The 23096-nt window shown below is 37.2% G+C and overlaps 1 protein-coding gene across 1 annotated transcript in view; it reads left to right on the top strand.

Annotated features, from left to right (window-relative positions):
- Positions 1–23096, top strand: part of CFAP54 (cilia and flagella associated protein 54) — a 397088-nt gene that overhangs the window by 121218 nt on the left and 252774 nt on the right. Inside the window, exons 27-32 of the mRNA XM_034934266.2 lie at positions 10338–10469; positions 12529–12643; positions 14477–14566; positions 15569–15695; positions 18851–18962; positions 19308–19408. Coding sequence (XP_034790157.2) covers positions 10338–10469; positions 12529–12643; positions 14477–14566; positions 15569–15695; positions 18851–18962; positions 19308–19408 — 677 coding nt within the window. The remainder of the gene's footprint in view (positions 1–10337; positions 10470–12528; positions 12644–14476; positions 14567–15568; positions 15696–18850; positions 18963–19307; positions 19409–23096) is intronic.

A 23096-nucleotide genomic window follows, 5' to 3' on the forward strand; every position in this document is an offset into this window, starting at 1 on the left:
AACAGGGTCTGGAGTGGACCTCCAGCAAACTCCAACAGACCTGCAGCAGAGGGTCCTGACTGTTAGAAGAAAAACTAACAAACAGAAAGGACATCCACACCAAAACCCCATCTGTACGTCACCATCATCAAAGACCAAAGTTACATAAAACCACAAAGATGGGGAAAAAACATAGCAGAAAAGCTGAAAATTCTAAAAATCAGAGTGCCTCTCTCCCTCCAAAGGAATGCGGCTCCTCACCAGCAGCGGAACAAAGCTGGACGGAGAATGACTTTGATGAGTTGAGAGAAGAAGGCTTCAGATGATCAAACTTCTCCAAGCTAAAGGAGGAAGTTCAAACCCATCGCAAAGAAGCTAAAAACCTTGAAAAAAGGTTAGACAAATGGCTAACTAGAATAACCAGTGTAGAGAAGTCCTTAAATGACCTGATGGAGCTGAAAACCATGACACGAGAACTACGTGATGAATGCACAACCTTCAGCAGTTGATTTGATCAACTGGATTGAAGTTGATTTGATCAACAGTGATTGAAGATCAAATGAATAAAATGAAGTGAGAAGAGAAGTTTAGAGAAAAAAGAGTAAAAAGAAATGAGCAAAGCCTCCAAGAAATATGGGACTATGTGAAAAGACCAAATCTACATCTGATTGGTGTACCTGAAAGTGACGGGGAGAATGGAACCAAGTTGGAAAACACTCTGCAGGATATTATCCAGGAGAACTTCCCCAACCTAGCAAGGCAGGCCAGCATTCAAATTCAGGGTTACAGAGAACGCCACAAAGATACTCCTCAAGAAGAGCAACTCCAAGACACATAATGGTCAGATTCACCAAAGTTGAAATGAAGGAAAAAATGTTAAGCCAGAGAGAAAGGTAGGGTTACCCACAAAGGGAAGCCAATCAGACTAACAGCGGATCTCTCAGCAGAAACTCTACAAGCCAGAAGAGAGTGGGGGCCAATATTCAACGTTCTTAAATAAAATAATTTTAAACCTAGAATTTCATATCCAGCCAAACTAAGCTTCATAAGTGAAGGAAAAATAAAATCCCTTACAGACAAGCAAATGCTGAGAGATTTTGTCACCACCAGGCCTGCCCTACAAGAGCTCCTGAAGGGAGCACTAAACATGGAAAGGAACAACCAGTACCAGCCACTGCAAAAACATGCCAAATTGTAAAGACCATCGAGGCTAGGAAGAAACTGCATCAACTAATGAGCAAAATAACTAGCTAGCATTATAATAACATGATCAAATTCACACATAGCAATATTAACCTTAAATGTAAATGGGCTAAGTGCTCCAATTAAAAGACACAGACTGGCAAATTGGATAAAGAGTCAAGACCCATTGGTGTGCTGTATTCAGGAGACCCATCTCACATGCGGAGACACACATAGGCTCAAAATGAAGGGATGGAGGAAGATCTACTAAGCACATGGAAAACATAAAAAGGAAGGAGTTGCAATCCTAGTAAACCAACAGAGATCAAAAGAGACAAAGAAGACCATTACATAATGGTAAAGGGATCAATTAAACAAGAAGAGCTAACTATCCTAAATATATATGCACCCAATACAGGAGCACCCAGATTCGTAAAGCAAGTCCTTAGAGACCTACAAAGAGACTTAGACTCCCACATAATAATAATGGGAGACCTTAACACCACACTGTCAACTTTAGACAGATCAATGAGACAGAAAGTTAAAAAGGATATACAGGAATTGAACTCAGCTCTGCACCAGGCAGACCTAATAGACATCTACAGAACTCTCCACCCCAAATCAACAGAATATACATTATTCTCAGCAACACATTGCACTTATTCCAAAATTGACCACATAGTTGGAAGTAAAGCACTCCTTAGCAAATGTAAAAGAACAGAAATTATAACAGCTGTCTCTCAGACCACAGAGCAATCAAACAAGAACTCAAGATTAAAAACTCACTAAAAACTGCTTAACTACATGGAAACTGAACAACCTGCTCCTGAATGACTACTGGGTACATAACAAAATGAAGGGAGAAATAAAGATGTTCTTTGAAACCAATGAGAACATAGACACAATATACCAGAATCTCTGGGACACATTTAAGTCAGTGTGTAGAGGGAAATTTATAGCACTAAATGTGCACAAGAGAAAGCAGGAAAGATCTAAAATTGACACCCTAGCATCACAATTAAAAGACCTAGAGAAGCAAGAGCGAACACATTCAAAATCTAGCAGAAGACAAGAAATAAGTAAGATCAGAGTAGAACTGAAGGAGATAGAGACGCAAAAAAACCTTCAAAAAATCAATGAATCCAGGAGCTGGTTTTTTGAAAAGACCAACAAAATTGATAGACCACTACCAAGACTAATAAAGAAGAAAAGAGACAAGAATCAAATAGACACAATAAAAAATGATAAAGGGGATATCACCACCAATCCAACAGAGATACAAACTATCAGCAGAGAATACTATAAACACCTATATGCAAATAAACTAGAAAATCTAGAAGAAATGGATAAATTCCTGGACACATAGACCCTCCCAAGACTAAACCAGGAAGAAGTTGAATCCATGAATGGAACAGGCTCGGAAATTGAGGCAATAATTAATAGCTTACCAACCAAAAAAAGTCCAGGACCAGATGGATTCACAGCCGAATTCTACCAGAGGTACAAGGAGGAGCTGGTACCATTCCTTCTGAAACTATTCCAATCAATAGAAAAAGAGGGAATCCTCCCTAACTCATTTTATGAGGCCAGTGTCATCCTGATACCAAAGCCGGGCAGAGACACAACAAAAAAAGAGAATTTTAGACCAATATCCCTGGTGAACATCGATGTGAAAATCCTCAATAAAATACTGGCAAACGGAATCCAGCAGCACATCAAAAAGCTTATCCACCATGATCAAGTGGGCTTCATCCCTGGGATGCAAGGCTGGTTCAACATATGCAAATCAATAAACATAATCCAGCATATAAATAGAACCAAAGACAAAAACCACATGATTATCTCAATAGATGCAGAAAAGGCCTTTGACAAAATTCAACAGCCCTTTATGCTAAAAACTCTCAATAAATTAGGTATTTATGGGACATATCTCAAAATAATAAGAGCTATTTATGACAAACCCACAGCCAGTATCATATTGAATGGGCAAAAACTGGAAGCATTCCCTTTGAAAACTGGCACAAGACAGGGATGCCCTCTCTCACCACACCTATTCAACATAGTGTTGGAAGTTTTGGCCAGGGCAATCAGGCAGGAGAAAGAAATAAAGGGTATTCAATTAGGAAAAGAGGAAGTCAAATTGTCCCTGTTTGCAGATGACATGATTGTATATGTAGAAAACCTCATCATCTCAGCCCAAAATTTCCTTAAGCTGATAAGCAACTTCAGCAAAGTCTCAGGATACAAAATCAATGTGCGAAAATCACAAGTATTCTTATACACCAATAACAAACAAACAGCCAAATCATGAGTGAACTCCCATTCACAATTGCTTCAAAGAGAATAAAATACCTAGAAATCCAACTTACAAGGGATGTGAAGGACCTCTTCAAGGAGAACTACAAACCACTGCTCAATGAAATAAAAGAGGACACAAACAAATGGAAGAACATTCCATGCTCATGGGTAGGAAGAATCAATATTGTGAAAATGGCCATACTGCCCAAGGTAATTTATAGATTCAATGCCATCCCCATCAAGCTACCAATGACTTTCTTCACAGAATTGGAAAAAAACTACTTTAAAGTTCATATGGAACCAAAAAAGAGCCTGCATTGCCAAGACAATCCTAAGCCAAAAGAACAAAGCTGGAGGCATCACTCTACCTGACTTCAAACTATACTACAAGGCTACAGTAACCAAAACAGCATGGTAGTGGTACCAAAAGAGAGATATAGACCAATGGAACAGAACAGAGCCCTCAGAAATAATACCACACATCTACAACCATCAGATCTTTGACAAACCTGACAAAAACAAAAAATGGGGAAAGGATTCCCTATTTAATAAATGGTGCTGGGAAAACTGGCTAGCCATATGTGGAAAGCTGAAACTGGATCCCTTCCTTATACCTTACACAAAAATTAATTCAAGATGGATTAAAGACTTAAATGTTAGACCTAAAACCATAAAAACCCTAGAAGAAAACCTAGGCAATACCATTCAGGACATAGGCATGGGCAAGGACTTCATGTCTAAAACACCAGTAGCAATGGCAACAAAAGCCAAAATTGACAAATGGGATCTAATTAAACTAAAGAGCTTCTGCACAGCAAAAGAAACTACCATCAGAGTGAACAGGCAACCTACAGAATGGGAGAAAATTTTTGCAATCTATCCATCTGACAAAGGGCTAATATCCGGAATCTACAAAGAACTCAAACAAATTTACAAGAAAAAAATAAACAACCGCATCAACAAGTGGAGGAAGGACATGAACAGACACTTCTCAAAAGAAGACATTTATGCAGCCAAAAGACACATGAAAAAATGCTCATCATCACTGGCCATCAGAGAAATGCAAATCAAAACCACAATGAGATACCATCTCACACCAGTTAGAATGGTGATCATTAAAAAGTCAGGAAACAAGAGGTGCTGGAGAGGATGTGGAGAAATAGGAACACTTTTACACAGTTGGTGGGACTGTAAACTAGTTCAACCATTGTGGAAGACAGTGTGGCGATTCCTCAGGGATCTAGAACTAGAAATACCATTTGACCCAGTGATCCCATTACTGGGTATATACCCAAAGGACTATAAATCATGCTGCTATAAAGACACATGCACACGTATGTTTATTGCGGCACTATTCACAATAGCAAAGACTTGGAACCAAGCCAAATGTCCAACAATGATAGATTGGATTAAGAAAATGTGGCACATATATACCATGGAATACTATGTAGCCATAAAAAAGGATGAGTTCATGTCCTTTGTGGGGACATGGATGAAGCTGGAAGCCATCATTCTCAGCAAACTATCCCAAGGACAAAAAACCAAACACCACATATTCTCACTCATAGGTGGGAATTGAACAATGAGAACACTTGGACACAGGAAAGGGAACATCACACACCGGGGCCTGTCGTGGGGTGGTGGGAGTGGAGAGGGATAGCATTAGGAGATATATCTAATGTAAATGACGAGTTAATGGGTGCAGCACACCAACATGGCACATGTAGACATATGTAACAAAACTGCATGTTGTGCACATGTACCCTAGAACTTAAAGTGTAAAAAGAAAAAGATAAACAGAAAAAGATAATTAGATTACATGATGATTAAAACATTTTTATGGCAAGACACTATAAGGAAAGCTCAAAGGCAAATATTAGGTTGGGAAAATAGGTGAAGGCGTAGGATTATTAACGTTAATCACTCCAGGGAGTAATCAGTTAGAAAATATGGAATAATTTTAGAGTTTGATAAAATAATCAAATTTATCTTTTATCATGGAGGATATAATGCAATATTTCAGTTGCCTTAAAAGGTTGAGCAATGGACAGGTACCAGGTGATAAATGGCCATCTTGTGGGGTCAAGGAGGTGCCATTGACGGGTTTCACACCCAGGAATGACATAAGGAGATTTGTATTTTAGAAAAAAGAAATTGTTCTTGTTGTACAACAGCTAATAATTAGAGGAGATAAGACCTGAGGCAGAGATGAGTTAAGAGAGAAGATAAACTAAACTGGTATGGAAAAAGTGGAGGTAGAGAGAATGGAAAGGATTCGTGAGTTATTTATGAGATAGAATTGAGAATCTGAAACTCTAAATAGATAAGAATAAAGGAGGGAGAGGGAAGAGGCAGTGGTAATATTCAGCTACCTGGTCTGGGCAGTTGGGTGAATATAACACTACTCATTGAACCCTGCATGAGGAGTAACTTTGTGTAGTGAAGGGGGAGAAGGTAATGAGTTTTAAACGGATTGAATTTTGGAGTCGATAGGATATCCAAAGAAGTGGCCTTTATATAACAGGACCTATCAGCCTGGAGCTCGGGAGATGTGAAATATATGTAAAGACAAAGAAGTCGTTAGTATCAGGACTGCAATTGAAGCAGTAGAAATAGATGCCACCACCAGGAGACGGTGCATAGAGTGAGAAGGGGAGAGAATTATCTAACAATTTCAAGGGTGCACTTAGTCCAAGAGGTCAATCCTTCTTCCAAATACTAGACAAGAGGGATAACTGAAGAGTTTGATTAGTCTAAAGCTATTGTCATTCCTAATCCCTCCCAACCTCAAGAACATTCCTGCTGCTGTTAGTTCTGTCATTGTCACATGGTGACACCATTGAAAGAAGGGGTCCCATGCAATCCAAAGCACCCTTTTCTTTTTCCAGTGCTACGATCACACACACATTAATTCGTGTTGTGCTGGGCCCAAAGTCTATCTTCCAAGGTTACTTTTCTTTAGAATATATTTATCTGCGGGCGGGGCGTGGTGGCTCACGCCTGTAATCCCAGCACTTTGGGAGGCCAAGCTGGGCTGATCACGAGGTCAGGAGATCAAGACCATCCTGGCTAACACGGTGAAACCCTGTCTTTACTAAAAATACAAAAAATTAGCCAGGCAAGGTGGCGGGCGCCTGTAGTCCCAGCTACTCGGGAAGCTGAGGCAGGAGAATGGCGTGAACCCGGGAGGCAGAGCTTGCAGTGAGCCGAGATTATGCCACTGTACTCCAGCCTGGGCAACAGAGCAAGACTTTGTCTCAAAAAAAAAAAAAAAAAAAAAAGAATATATTTATCTGCTTGGCCTACTCCTACTCCGACCCCCAAAAAGCTCTTCCATCAATGAGTATTTCCAGGGGAGGGGTGTCTTTTTCAAATAAGGGAAGGCCAGGTTACACTCTCTTTCCAGGGCACTGAACACAACTACTTACGTTTAAGTAACTAACAGGGGCTACTGCAATGTCTTCCAGAAGAAAGAAAGAAATTCTATTTCAAGGCAGCTTGTGGTTTGCATCTTGCCAATGGCAACTTCTGCTAAAACAATCCAAAAAAACCAATTCAGCTTATCGACATACTCCAAAACATTGAAATATTGATGAGGAGGGACCAGGAAAGGGAAAGGATGAAGACTTAAGAGAGGTGGTGTGAGGACTAGAGCAGGATCCCTGAAAGCATGAGGCAGTGAGATCCCAGCACATGTGGGAGGGGTTAGTCTGGACAGGAGATTCGCTTCTCGTCTCTCAGGGAGGGAAGGGTGGTTGTAGTTACAGACGTGTGATGATAGGTTTGTGGATGGGAGAGAAGCTACTTCCCTTAACATTTCCTCTGTGGACAGGAAGCAAGGTCATTTGCTGACAGTTAGAAGGAGATGGGTAAGTGTGGGTTTCAAAGATTTGAGAATGGGTGGGTTTGGGCCAGCCACTGAAGAAGATGGGAGAGAATGCTGACCTAGAATAAATTGGACTTCCAACCAGCATTTGGGACCCAGTGGAGGTTGACATCCTTGAATTCACATGCTACCTTTCTCAGCTTTGGATGAATTTTCTCTCTTAGCACACACCAGCTTCTAGCTGACTCTGTGCATTTCCTGACTTGCTGGCCAGGACCCCCACCCCCTTCTTCTCCCATTTGGGGAATCATTGAAATCCAAGTGATGTTACTGTAGAAATGACCCTGAATGTGTGTTTGTTTGTTTGTTTCTGAGACAGAGATCAGGCATGATCTCAGCTCACTGCAATCTCCACCTCCCTAGCTCAAGCAATCCTCGCATATCAGCCTCTGAGTAGCTGGGACTACAGCCATGTGTCACCACACCTGGCTAATTTTTGTATTTTTTGTAGAGACAGGGTTTTGCCATGTTGCTCAGGCTGGTCTCGAACTCCTGAGCTCATGCAATCCACCTGCCTGTACTTCCCAAAATGCTGGGATTACAGGCATAAGCCACGGCGGCCAGCTTGAATGTGTTCTGAAAACATTCAAAAACAAGTAATATATTAATGTCACGATTTTGATATTTGACTCGATTTTGTCCCTAATATGTTGAGAATTGCCAATCTAGAAGCTTCCTCCTGTCTAGCCTACAGTTCCAGGATCCTGGACTAACCCTGAATCCCAGATTTCAGGTGTTCATTTGATATAAACAACGTTGGATTTTCTCTTAGGACATGTAAAACCTGATTAGTCAAATGGCTCTGTTTCTTTTCTCTGTTCTGTTTTAAAAATTGGTAATCTTTTCAGATGGTTGAGTCTTTCTTCTTTAAGCATCAGTATTTTTTTCTAACATGCCACTTGTGAGATTTGCCATCTTCAATGTGTCATTACTTTTGCATGATTTAAAAATTGTTATGCTAAACATCTGGCATACTCTGTTTCTGTTCATCATTTGGTATGTTAAATAGAATTGGTCCTCTGTTTTTCCTTTGGCTGGAAAAAATTCTTTATCATTTATTATTTTCTACTAGCATATTAAAAGAAGGGGAAAAGATTGCCCAGTTATCTGTAAGCTTAGGACCTAAATATGTCAGAAAGCAAAATTAAGTAGAGTGGAGAGCAGACTCGTTTCTGTTTTCTTATAGCAAAACTTAGCTCAATTCTGTTTCCTTATAGGAAAACTTTCTCCCGCTCATATACATTTCTTAATGAGATTTGACTGTTTTGCTGAGCATTCAAGGTTTTGCATGACCTAACCCTACCTACCTATTCAAAATTTATTTTGGCCGGACATGGTGACTCATGCCTATAATCCCAGGCATGGGATTTTTAGAGACCCTGCCTCTACAAAATATAAAATAAGTAAACAAATAAAAATTTTTTTAAAAACTCACAAAATTTATTTGGCACTTTCTTTCCCACACTCTGTTCCACAGTCACTATTAGTTTAGTGCCTTTGCCCTGGTCCCAAAGATACGTGTTCCAGTTCTTAGCATTAGATAGGGCTTCTCAGGTCTAAGCAGCCACTCATTATTGTTCAGCCACTTTATATATCCCTTCCCTGCATGAGAAGTAACAGTTGTTATTTATTGATATGGTTTGACTGTCTCCCCACCCAAATCTCATCTTGAATTGTAGCTCCTATAATTCCCACATGTCGTAGGAGGGACCTGGTATGAAGTAATTGAATCATGGGGGCGGGTCTTTCCTGTGCTGTTCTGGTGATAGTGAATAAGTCTCACGAGATCTGACGGTTTTATAAAGGGGAGTTCCCCTATACAGGCCCTCTTGCTTGCCACCATGTAAGACATGACTTTGCCCCTCATTCACCTTCAGCCGTGATTGTGAGGCCTCCCCAGCCCTGTTAAATTGTGAGTCAATTAAACCTCTTTCCTTTATAAATTACCCCGTCTTGGGTATGTCTTTATTATAAGTGTGAGAACAAACTAATACACTTGTCTTAAATACTAACATACTCAACAGAATATATCTACATATAACAAATTCACACAAACTTATTTATACTCCTAGTTGCCCTAAGGGGCCCACAATGAGTGTGTCCCCTTTTTTGACCCTTCCCTACAGCAGAATATATGCAAATCAGATTGCTGGCCAGGGCAGCTTTTCTGAAGCTGATGCTAGAGCCAAGGTTTTAATGGCAAGGTGAAGCTGTATAAACAAGGTGCAGACAGCTGTTCTGGGAAATGGCTCAGCTGTGGGAAGACATGAAGTCCTGTAACACAATGGTGACTGTCAGATTTTATAATTGGCTCAATATTTTGTAAGATTAAAGTACAAGGAGATGAGTGGTGGAAGATTACTTTAGAAAGGTAGGTAAGGGCCAGAATAGATAAGGCCAAAGAACTGGTATTAGGGGATGTGAGAGAGGCTAAATAGGCCTCTTCCCCTTACGACTACAGCACACACTTCCCCTAGGGTTGATGGGGAATCTGCCAAAAACAGCTTCTTTCTAGCCTAGTCCTCTAGCAGAATGTCTTGTAAATCACTTAGTGATATAAATGCTCCTTAAGACATCATGAGGTCGGTAGTTATGCCATTTCCTATAGAAAGCAACTCAAGATAAAAGTGGTGGTGATGTGGCCTTTACAAATGACTTTTTAAATATGGATTTTTTGAAAGGAATTGTTTTCTTAATAGTTAACTCACTGTATCAGAAGGTATATGGCTGTGTGGCCCAGAGATATGGGAAGTTTGTTATTGATGAGATCCCATTATTAGTCCTTTACTTAAAATAGTTGAATTATGCATCTTTAGTTGCACTCAATGTGTTAATACGATCTGGAGGTAAACTTATGGTTTTTTTAAAAATAAAAGGGGGATTCTTAGACTGAAAACTCTATGGGGCTTTTGAATTTATGAAAAATGATGCATTATACTTGAGAATAGACAAGAATGCCCAACAGAGATAATTAATAAATATTTTAAATTAGATTCTTCGTTCATGGAGGGAATATGACCTGGCAGTAATGATTATAAATTATGGGAAAAAAATGTTGGACATCACACCAGGATGCAAGTCTCTGTTTGATGGTAGTAATGAACAAGAAGAAATGCCAGAGGAGGTAATTGTTTTTGTTTCTCATTTTTAAACCTATGTTTAGTTTGCATCTTTTAGGGGTAATGTAGTATTATTAAACATATTAGAAAATTGGTAAGTTTTACATTTGTTATATTTACATATAAGTAAAGTATTATAGTAAAGAGCTTTTGGGTTTTGTTTGTTTGTTTGTTTGTTTTTTAGTTATAGTCAAGAAAATGAAAAAGGAATCTCTGCTAGCATACTGAATAGTCCCCATCACCAGTCCCGACCATCAGTTAATGATGATAGAGAGCTTCTTAACACCCAGTTGGACACTGGACTTAAAAGCTCTCTAAAGTCTCTTCCAAATCTAAGATTTTATTGTTCTGGGTGGATCATTGAATGTAGCAAATACATGTCAGAGTTTTTTTACTTTGTGTTCAAAGTAGATTTCTGAAACTCATTGTGACACCCGCGTTCTCTTCTTTATGAGACTGCTAATTTTTGAGATTAACTTTTAATATCTGCCTTCCAAGCATGAGTCTTACAAGAGCTTATGCTTATTGCCTTTCCTTGAAACTATGTAGTTTTGTAGATCAAGTTTTGAAATGTTACTTAGTTCACTGGCCTGCCTGCCTGCCTGCCCACCCACCCGCCAGCCCTCCCTCCCTCCCTCTCTCTCTCTCTCTTTCTTTCTTTCTTGACACAGTCTCACTCTATAGTCTAAGCTGGAGTGCAGTGATGCAATCTTGCCTCACCGTAGCCTCCACCTCCTCGGTTCAAGTGATTCTTCTGCCTCAGCCTCTGAGTAGCTAGGATTATAGGTGTATGACACCACACCTGGCTAATTTTTATATTTTTAGTAGAGATGGGGTTTCACCATGTTGGCCAGGCTGGTCCTGAACTCCTGACCTCAGGTGATCCTCCCACCTTGGCCTCCCAAAGTTCTGGGATTACAGGTGTGAGCCACAGTGCCTGGCCAGTTCACTGGGTTTCTGAGGGCACTAGAAATTACTTGAAGTCCCTTCCATGGCTTGGGTGGGAGTAGAGACTCTCATCCCTGACTCTGTCTAAGTTAGAGTAGCTCCATTTCTATCTCTGTGATATCTTGAATTTCCAAGTAAGCATTTGTTTGCCAAAAAAATCTTTTAAAAATCACCACTGTTTTACTGGATGACTTTTTAAGCTATAATACTTTTTTTTTTCCTAGTTGGAAGGATGTTTTGTCTAGAGGGATTTTTGATTAAGCTGGAAGCAATATGAGGGTTTTGTTTGTTTGTTTGTTTGTTTTTGTGCCATGCAGTGTCTACTCTCAGAGTCTATCAGCCCCTTTATGTTACCCAGGCTTTGACTCAGGGCCTTCCACATCATGGTAGGACAGGCCTCATGCCTCTCTTCTTGAAGCTTACAGTCCAGCAGAAGGTTGTGATTCTTCCATCCAAGATTGTAGAGATTGTTAATTTATAGGAGTCAGAAATTATTAGAGCTACTCAAGGTTCCTTTAAGCCTAAAGGGGCTTGGAAGTTTTTGTTTTTTTTTAACAAGAGACATTAACAGGTCAGTTCTCAGGCTCAGACAGAGAAAACATGGTAGTGAGCCTGAGTGGGCAGACAGGCTGATTCTTAATCCACTAATTGCTGATCCCCTTAAGTTTCAATGGAAGGCAAAGTAACAAAGGCAATTAGCTTAGTTGTAAAGAAGCTCCTTCTGGGAAAAAGAAAGGGAAAAAAGAATAAAGGGATACATTTCTGAGGGCAGGCTGGGAATTGTCTTTTCAAGATTTTTAGAGACATAGCCTCAGCTGCTTTGAGAATGCAGGTTTTGGAGGGGGCTGGTTAGGTAGGTGGAAGTTACTGGGAGAAAGGGGGAGGGAAAAGAAGCAGCATTTTGGTCAATCTCCGTGAAACACAGCACTATGTCTACATTTAATTAGAGCACAATAACTGTTATTATTCATTGTTGTTAATTAATATTGTTATGTAGATCATAGTTTTATCTACCAAGTATGAAAGTATGAAAACATAATTTAAAGAATGTTGTTTGAAAATGACAGTTGTTGCAACACGTTAAAGTACATTTTGACGTTTAACCAATGTTTTTAGGATTCTTCTAAGAAGTCTTTAAAGACCAAGAAGCCACAGCAGATACTACTGCCTGAAAAGATAAATGAACAGCTGGCCTTGTTGGAGACACACCTACTCAAACTGACAAAGCAATGTAATCATTTGTTTTCTGTATACATCCATTTAGCATTAAGTTTTTTAAAACGAGAAACTATTTTGTTCAAAGGATTAAGATGAGATTAGCATTTGGTAAACCCTTTAAGGTTTACACAGTGCTTTTATATCATTAATCCTAACAATACCCTGTTAATAAGGGATTGCTAACCACTTTTTACAGATGTGGCTCATAAAGATTAAGTGATTTACTTAGGATTACATAGCTGGCTTGGACTTGAGCCTGTGTCTTCTGACTCTAAAGCAAGTTTTCTCAACCTCGACACTATCAGCATTTTGGGCCAGGTAGTTCTTTGTTGTGGGGGACTGTCCTTGGCACTGTATGATATTGAGTAGCATCCCTGGCCTCTACTCACAGAAGCACAGCACACCACCCCCTGGTTGTGACAACCATCTGGGTATCCTTGGTGGGAGAGTGGGAGGGGGTTATGGGTGGCACAAAAATCACTGCTTTGAAGTCAGAAATGCAACTGAGAAATAAAGGAATAGTGTGAGTGTTGTTAATGTGTAAGTGGTTTGAACCAATGCCTTCCAGAGTAGAAAGCAGAGTGAAAGATTAGTTTAATTTTAGGTCGTTGTACTGTAGTAATTTCATAATAAACCAATGTGTTAATGCAATGATTGGTATTTTGGAATTTGCAGCCTGGAAGGCTACTTGGGAAATTGAGTTAGTTTCTGGTGATGATTAGTATTGTCACATTTTTAAAAAGCAGGTACTTCAAATCTTCTAGAACAAGAGAGTATCCAAATTTGAGCCTTAAACCAAGTACGAGGCTCTACTTTTGCCCCATGGCCTTTGGGGATGAGGCTACACTTGTAGAATTCCATGTCCCTGCCTCACCTCTCCTACTGTGTGCCTCTGTTCTATCTTGTGGGCTTCGCTGACTTGGATCTCTCTCTTTTAATATGTTCCATGCCTGTTTCAAGCATGGATTTATGAATTGAACTAAGTATTTGATTATTCCCATAATTAGTTAACCTAGCTTTGGGAAAGCTGTAATCATCTTATTATATATATAAAGTATAATTCCTTAAAATATGCAGTGTTCTAGAAATGTGAATTATTTATTTTCATAATATCAGTAAAAATATTTTACCAAGAAGCACAATGAGCTATAACTAGCTAAATAGTAAATTCTCCCTGGTGGTCTAATGGTTAGAAAAAGAATAGTAAATTCAAAAACAATAATAAAGTGATAGTTTTGTACAGTGTTTTCTGTGTGCCAGTCACTATTTTACAAAATATACTATTTTTATAAAATATACACATTAAAACTCATGCAACCTGTATATAAGAGCCATAAGAAGGTACTATTATTATCTCTATTATAAAGATAAGGAAACTGAGGCACAGAGAAGCTAAATAACTTTCCAAGGTTTCATAACTAAAAAATGTCATAGTTAGAATTTGAACCCAGCCACTCTGGCTCTAGCAGTGACTGTGTTATACTTTACTGCCTTTTAAAGATAATTTTGCTAAAATGGGGTAAATGTAATTGGTAGATTTCTGAGTCTTGGGTTTGCTGATATATGACAGCTGTTGAAAAAGAGAGAATCATGCCTTGGAAACTCTTTACCTATTTGGTGGTGGACCCCTTAGCTTTTAGGGGGAAAAGTGAAGCAAATAATTTTATCAGATTTTTATTTCCAAAATGTAATGCTATAATTGCTATTTTAAGGCACATAATTTAGAATAAATAGTATTTTCCTGTTTTGTCATCTCTTTTAAAGAATTGTTATTGTGAATTACTCAAAAAATTTGTATTTTGGGTTACTAAACAGAACATACAACTTTTGAATTTTTTAACCTTAGATGTTACATCTGAACTCTCAGGAGGAGAGGACCCTATATTTCTTTATCCTGTAGTTTTGAATTGGTCGGTCAAAGGTGCCGTGAAAGAAGGTAGGTGAACTGGATGTGTATATGCTGTTCACTTGATTTATCACTGAAGGGAATTAATTCTGTGGATTTTGTTTCTGTTGTCTGCTTGAAGATTTCACCTGTTTTAGGCAGAATATTTTGAATTCTTATGCACTCAGAATAATGCAGAATCCTGATTGCCAAGTAATGAAAGAGACCTAAAGAGGTACCTGATTTAAAGTCTGGAAAGACAGAATCTTGATGGTGGCTTATTTTGGTAGTGAATGGTGTTATTATGAAGCTTACAAAAACTAAGGCGCTGAAAAACATATTAGTGGCTGGGCACAGAAGCTCACGCCTGTAATCTCAGCACTTTGGGAGGCCAAGGCAGGCAGATCACCTGAGGTCAGGAGTTTGAGACCAGCCTGGGCAACATGATGAAGCCCCGTCTCTACTAAAAATACAAAAATTATCCACGTGTTGGGTGGTGGGTGCCTGTAATCCCAGCTTCTCAGGAGGCTGAGGCAGGAGAATCACTTGAACCTGGGAGGCAGAGGTTGTAGTGAGCTGAGATCGTGCCACTACACTCCAGCCTGGGCGACAGAGTGAGACTCTGTCTCAAAAAACAAACAAACAAAAAAAGAAAAATGTATTAGTGAATTTCAAGTTTAGCTAATGAGAAATGGCAACATAATTGATTAATTCAGAGTGAAATATAATAAAGATTAGGATTACTAGTTATGATAATTATCAACAATTCTTTCCCCCAGTTAGTCATACATTAGAAGTGACCTTAATGAAATCTTTCTCAATGCTGAGATATTTAGAAAATAAATTTAATATAGACTGTAAAGGATTCATTGATATTAGAAAAACAATAGTTCACACCACATTTATTCCTATATACTTTTTAAAATGGAGAAATCTAAAAAGCAGATTAATAAACTTGCCTGTTGGAACAAAATGACTGCTAGCACTGGCAACCCTTTGGTACTAATAATTGAGTATATTGTTAACTATATATGAACTTCCTTGTTATTACAGTTATGAAATTTAAGCAAAAACCAAGATTTCTGGAATTCTTTACACAAGTTATGCTAAAATGCATGAATGAGGAAAAATTTCACCTTATGGTAGAGGTAACAACTCCTGTCCATGACTTCTTGAAAAGGTACTTGCAATTATCAGTGTTATACATGTTAACAACTTTAAACAATGAATATCATTGTCAGTTTTAAGAAATATAAGGTAGATGAAAAAGAGAGTGGAGTATATACAGTTAAAACCACTGCCTAAGAGATAGTGAAAATTCATGTCTGTGTAAATAAATGACTAAAAATAAAAATATATATACAATGTACTCACAAATGAGAATAGAGCATGTTCAGGTCTCTAGCTGGAAACAGATTAAGTCTTTTGCTATTGAGTCAGGATGGATAATAGTATCTCTAGGCCATCAGTTCTTTCTCACAAGATTTTGGCTCCAGTTTTGGTCATTTACCACGTGTTTGTAATTCTTCTATGGTAACAAATAGAGCCATTTCTTGAGGTTTCCATTTGTATATGTGAAGAGGGAGTTCCTCAAATAAAAGCAGTAAACCTTAAAGCTGCCCCTCCTATTCTCTAAGCCTGAATGATTCTCTTTTCTCCCAAATAAAATGATAGTGCTTCACACCAATTATGAGACATGCCAAATGAATCCAACTTTTCTTTTATCAACTGAGAGTGGGCTTTTCTTCACTGGGCATTGATCTGTCCATCCAATTTTAATAAAAGTAAACAGTAACATGAAACCTGTTTTTGAAATGGCAGCAAAAGAGAAGCGTTCCCTTAAAAACATACAGAAAGATATTCTTCCTAAAATAGGTACTTCATTTATTAGAACAGAAGATTAGAGTATATATATGCTTCATATTTTCAAAAGATAAAAGAAGAAATTGCTTATATTAAATGAAACAGGCCGTGATAATAACAGAATTGTTCAGAATTAGAGTTCTATTAAATTTTTTTAAAAACAGCTAAAATTAGATATTTAGGAGGGTTAAATAATGTTCTTGATTCCAAAGAAAAACAGAAGATACTTTCAGTGTGCAGGCAAATGTGGAGGGCTGGCTGTGGAAGTCTAACTTAAGAATAAGAGATATTCTGGAAGAGGAGTATAAGATTATAATACTGTATTTATACTGTACTTTTTCCATGTTTGGATATGTTTAGATACATAAATACTGACTATTATGTTACAACATCGCCTACAGCGTTCAGTATAGTAACATGCTGTATGGGTTTGTAGTCTAGGAGCAATAGGCTGTACTATATCACGAAGATGTGTAGCAGGTGGTACCATCTAGGTTTGCATAAGTACACTCTATGATGTTCACACAATGACAAAATTCCCTAACAAAGTATTTCTCAGAATGTATCCCTACCGCTAAGTGACACATGGCTGTATAAATAGTTAAAACAATGAACAAGTCCTCAGTAACGTTGACTTGAATAAAAATTTTAAAATACTATTTATCAAAATGAAAAGCAGTCAGTCAGAGCTCCACAGAGCAGTGAACAGATCAAGGAGTGGAGGAGTTTAATTTATTCAATGGATGAAGGTTCTGCTGTGAGTGGAGGAGAATGCTGAGATGGTGGCAAAGACTGTAGTCTAAATGTGACCTCCTCTCCTTCCCATCTCTTTCTGGAAGAACATAACCACCAGGTCAAGCACCCTGGTAGTGAGGGAGAGAGAGAGGAGAGGCTGTAGAGAAGAGACGTAGCTGGTTGGAAATGGAAGGCAGTCTTAGGCTGCAAGTCGTGGAGGATGGCTCCCCAAGTCCCTTATGGTCATTGATCAAAGGCTTCTAATTTAGGCAGCAAAACATTTGCCCAAACGAATGTCAACTAACTGGGTGATTCTTAGGATTGTTACAGCTGAACTGGGGTTCCAGACAACCATGGGATTAGGATTATCTTCATCAAAACTGGAGCGAAGGAACCAAGATGGATTTGGGTCAAGTTCCAACCCCTGGAACTAGCTATCCAGGCTTACCCCGTCATGTCATTAGCCTTGCATTAATAAGACCCTACATTTTATTCAAGTTTTGGGATCCCATTTATCATGTTAAGCAGTTTTGCTGTACCTGGCTAGTACTTACGAAGAAATATAAATTTTAAAAAAATAGAAATTTCAGGAAAAATAGGCAAGTGTCAATAAAGGGACAGTGAGAGATTATAGTATTGGTAAAAGGTCAGCTCAGTTCCTGTTGGTATTCAGAGGGCAGCAGTGGCTGGGAGCTTGCAAAAGATGGAACCAAAGAGATTGAAATCTGTTGGAAGCAAGGAAGCTTGTCTAGGGTTACTTTTACAGTATTCTCTGAGTTATAAGGGAAGAAGTGTCCATCGTTACTTTATTTTCAATCCAGTTCTGTTCCATGTACATCATGCCTTCAAGTCCTCTTTTTCCCTATAGAAAGCCCTATGGGATCTTTTATTATATGATTATAATATACAACATATTCTCTATTATACATTGTATAATACATTTTATTATTTTTTTTTGAGACAGAGTCTTGGTCTGTCGCCCAGGCTGGAGTGCAGTGGCACGATCTTGGCTCACTGCAAGCTCCACCTCCCGAGTTCACACCATTTTCCTGCCTCAGCCTCCCAAGTAGCTGGGACTACAGTAGGCACCTGCCACCACGCCCAAGTAATTTTTTTTTTTTTTTTTTTTTGTATTTTTAGTAGAGACAGGGTTTCACCCTGTTAGCCAGGATGGTCTCTATCTCCTGACCTCGTGATCCACCCGCCTCAGCTTCCCAAAGTGCTGGGATTACAGACGTGAGCCACCACGCCCGGCCTATACATTGTATAATACATTTTAAAACTTATTTATTCAGTTTCCTGTAAATAGGCATTTAAATTCTTCCTAATTTTTTATTATTATAAACAGTGCTGCAAAGGACATTCTTATACATGTGTCCTTATGCATGTGTGAGAGTTTCTGTAAATATACAGGGCTGTAGTTTCCAAGATATGAACATTTTAACATTAGTGGATATTGCTCAGTTGCTCTTAAACTTTTATCAATGTTGTGAAAAGTTTCTATTATTCAACATCTTCATTGATACTCACATTTTATGATATGATTTACACTTTTCTCTTTTGAGAGGCCAGCTATTTCATGCTGAACAGAGATATCACAGTCAAATTTATGCATAGGACACAAGCAGTTTTAGATATTCTTGTATACTTTCAGTGAAAACTTTAAAGACATATTACTTTGGGGTAGTTCTGCAAATTTTTGCAGGTCTTTTTGACTGACTTTATCTTTTTTATTAGGAGAAATGAGTCTCTACTTGGACTAATAAAAGTGAAATATAAGGACAGTGCTTTGAATAAAAAAGCAAACAAATCTTTAAAGTTCAAAGCTGCAGTAATGGAAATTGGAAGAGTAAGTTTCCTATGAGTTTTGAATTTTAGGTAATGAAATTAAGAGATTCATGTATCTAGAGATGATTGGCTACATTTAAACTCATTATAATATGAAACAGAAGGATATACTAACAAGCATAATTTTATAATTACACAATACAACTTTTAGATTAACATGTAGATATTGTTATAATCAGATTTTTTTGTCTACAGGGGTACTTCTGTTGCCTTTGATAGTAATTTTAATTGAGGATATAAACTACTGTATTTCAATGTCAAGAGATAAGCATTAGAGTATGAATAAATTATACTACTGTGTTCAAAGTTTAAATTTAACTTGTAACATTTTATCTCCTCTATTAAGAGTGCAGAAATGCAACAAAGAATAAGAAGTAAAAAAAAGGAAACTCTAAGAGATTTCATTTTTAAAAATCCAGCTATTTCTGAAATGGTGGCACATGAAAGGTATTCACTAATTAATTAATTCAATAAAAGTTTACTTGAGGGTAACTATGTGTTGGGCATTATTTTGGGTACTAGGGATACACTGGTGGACCAGACAGGTGAAATCACTGCCTTCAAGGAACTTACATACTAATGAAAAAAGCATAGTAAACAAGTAAACACCTAAATAAACCAGACAGTTAAAAATGGTGATAAATGTTATAAAGTAAATGAAATAATATAAAATATTTGGCTTGGCATGAAGGTGGTGGTGGCAATAGTTTAGATAGGGTGGTTAGGAGAACAAATTGGTAAATTATCAGTGAACCTAAAGTTCTTGATTATAAAATATATTATGGCAAAATGTTTAGTTTCTGTTTTTATAAGTACACATTATAAGTACACATGTGTAAGAATTTTTTATTCTTATACATTCTTTATATATCTTACCTTCATTATCTAATGTTTTTCTATACCTGTTTAGTGATTTTGATTTTAATTTACACCGCATAGATATTAATAGAACCAATTCCACTTTGTTTTTATTTGCATTTGCCTACTATCTTTTTGATTATTCCTTCATTTTCTTTATTTAAATTATGACATATTTTAGATAGGTATAAAAATAATATAACAACTATGCAACTTAACACGTAAAACCTTTCAAACACAGTTGAAATTCCTGTGTACCCGTCTTGGTATGCATTTCTGTTTTCCTCTATCCTGGAAATAATACTATGCCAAAATTTCGTGTTTATTATGCTGATGAGTGAATTCATATGTCAACCACATAGGTATATAGCCCCAAATAATGCATGCTGTAATTTTTTTCCAATTTGCTTTGGAAATTTGCCTTTTTTCTCTCAATATTATGTTTGTGATTTTTTGAAATGTCACTTATACGTAAGTCTACTTTATTAATTTCACTGCTGAATGGTATTTCATTATATACTAAATAAATATCATATAATAAATTATATAATAGTGTAATACGTTATATTATTGTGTACATATTTCTGTGTGTATACTACACATAAATATAAATAACACATAATTTAACATGCATAATAAACAATATATATTATGCATATATCATATAATATATATTATATATTGTATAATAAATTTTTTAAATGATTTATTCAGTCTCTCATAAATAAACATTTAAATTCTTTCTAACTTTTCACTGTTTTAAACAATGTTACAAAAGACATTCTTGTATATATCTCCTTATGTATGTGTGAGAGTTTCTGTAGGGTAAATACACAGTGTTGCGGTTTTCAAGATACGAACATTTTAGCATTACTAGATATTACTAAGTTGCTCTTAAATTTGTATCAATGTTGTGAAAAATTTCCGTTATTCAAGGTCTTCACCAACACTTGACATTATTATCACATTTTTGTGGAACTATGTGGTATGAAATTTTGTCTCATTGTTTCAATTTTCATTTCTTTGATTCCTAAGGTTAGGCATCTTTTCTTTCTTTTTTTTTTTTTAATTATACTTTAAGTTTTAGGGTACATGTGCACATTGTGCAGGTTAGTTACATATGTATACATGTGCCATGCTGGTGCGCTGCACCCACTAACTCGTCATCTAGCATTAGGTATATCTCCCAATGCTATCCCTCCCCCCTCCCTGCTCCCCACCACAGTCCCCAGAGTGTGATATTCCCCTTCCTGTGTCCATGTGATCTCATTGTTCAATTCCCACCTATGAGTGAGAATATGCGGTGTTTGGTTTTTTGTTCTTGCGATAGTTTACTGAGAATGATGGTTTCCAATTTCATCCATGTCCCTACAAAGGATATGAACTCATCATTTTTTATGGCTGCATAGTATTCCATGGTGTATATGTGCCACATTTTCTTAATCCAGTCTATCATTGTTGGACATTTGGGTTGGTTCCAAGTCTTTGCTATTGTGAATAGTGCCGCAATAAACATACGTGTGCATGTGTCTTTATAGCAGCATGATTTATAGTCATTTGGGTATATACCCAGTAATGGGATGGCTGGGTCAAATGGTATTTCTAGTTCTAGATCCCTGAGGAATTGCCACACTGACTTCCACAATGGTTGAACTAGTTTACAGTCCCACCAACAGTGTAAAAGTGTTCCTATTTCTCCACATCCTCTCCAGCACCTGTTGTTTCCTGACTTTTTAATGATTGCCATTCTAACTGGTGTGAGATGATATCTCATAGTGGTTTTGATTTGCATTTCTCTGATGGCCAGTGATGATGAGCATTTTTTCATGTGTTTTTTGGCTGCATAAATGTCTTCTTTTGAGAAGTGTCTGTTCATGTCCTTCGCCCACTTTTTGATGGGGTTTGTTTTTTTCTTGTAAATTTGTTTGAGTTCATTGTAGATTCTGGATATTAGCCCTTTGTCAGATGAGTAGGTTGCAAAAATTTTCTCCCATGTTGTAGGTTGCCTGTTCACTCTGATGGTAGTTTCTTTTGCTGTGCAGAAGCTCTTTTGTTTAATTAGATCCCATTTGTCAATTTTGGCTTTTGTTGCCATTGCTTTTGGTGTTTTGGACATGAAGTCCTTGCCCACGCCTATGTCCTGAATGGTAATGATCTTTTCATATTTTTATTTGGCCCAAGGGTTTTTCCAGTCTCAGGACTGCTTGTTTGTATCAGTTGCACATTTAAAAACTTTTGTTTTCTTATTTAATTTTATAAGTTTGGATGCTAATGCTTCTCCCAGTTTGTGGCTCATCAGTTCACATTTTAAAGTTTTTTAATAATTAATTCAAAAGTTTTAATTCTTGATGGAGTCAAATATATCAATGTTTCCCTTTATTGTTTTGGAAATTCCTAATCTGGGATAGTAAAGATATTCTCTTTGTAAATTTAAATTTTTGATTTTCACATTTAGGAATTTCATTAATTTGTTTTTGCGTATGGTGAGAAGATGAGTCCCTTTCACTCTCTTTTTTTAGTTTTGTTGCAGGTATTCAGTTGGCCGGCACAATTTATTGAGTAATCTATTCTATTGTCACTGTTAACTTTATCACTTAGCAAGTTTTCATATATGTAGCTTTGGGATCTCTTCTCTGTTTGATTAGTCTATTAACTTATTCCTGAGTCAATATCAAACCATCATAATTACTCTAGTTTTAAATTGAGTTTTGCTGTCTGAAGAACAAGATTCTCCAGAATATTCTTTTCCTTCGTGCAAGTCTTGGGTATTCTTCCACAAAATGGAATGGTTTTTTGATTAATACAAAAAACTCTATTATGATTTTGATAAAGATAGAATTGAATGTATGTATTGGTATAGGAAGGTTTTTAAAATTATTTATTCATTTATTTTTACACTGTTGTGTTTTTCTGTTAGTAGACAGATCACTTTCTTAGGTCTTTAATGACTTTCAATAAATTTCTATGATTTTCTCCATAACCACGTTATGTATCTTTTGTTAGATACATCAAGGAACTGTTTTTTGATATTAGTGTAAATTATATTTTAAAATTACATTTTTGAATTTTTCTATTCTTTGTATAGGTGTATAGTTGATTTTTTTGCATGCTGATCTTCTAAACAACTTGATAATTTATTTGTAGATACAGTTTTTTTTTGTGTGTGTGGACAGTCATAATCTGAAGAGATAATGTTTTGCTTATTCCTTTCTAATGCTCCAGCCTCTTCTTTCCTTTTCGTGTTTAGCCTACAGGCTAGGACTTCGAGTTTAATCAG

The sequence above is a fragment of the Pan paniscus genome, chromosome 10, assembly GCF_029289425.2.
Source record: "Pan paniscus chromosome 10, NHGRI_mPanPan1-v2.0_pri, whole genome shotgun sequence".
Classification (NCBI taxonomy): Eukaryota; Metazoa; Chordata; class Mammalia; order Primates; family Hominidae; genus Pan; species Pan paniscus.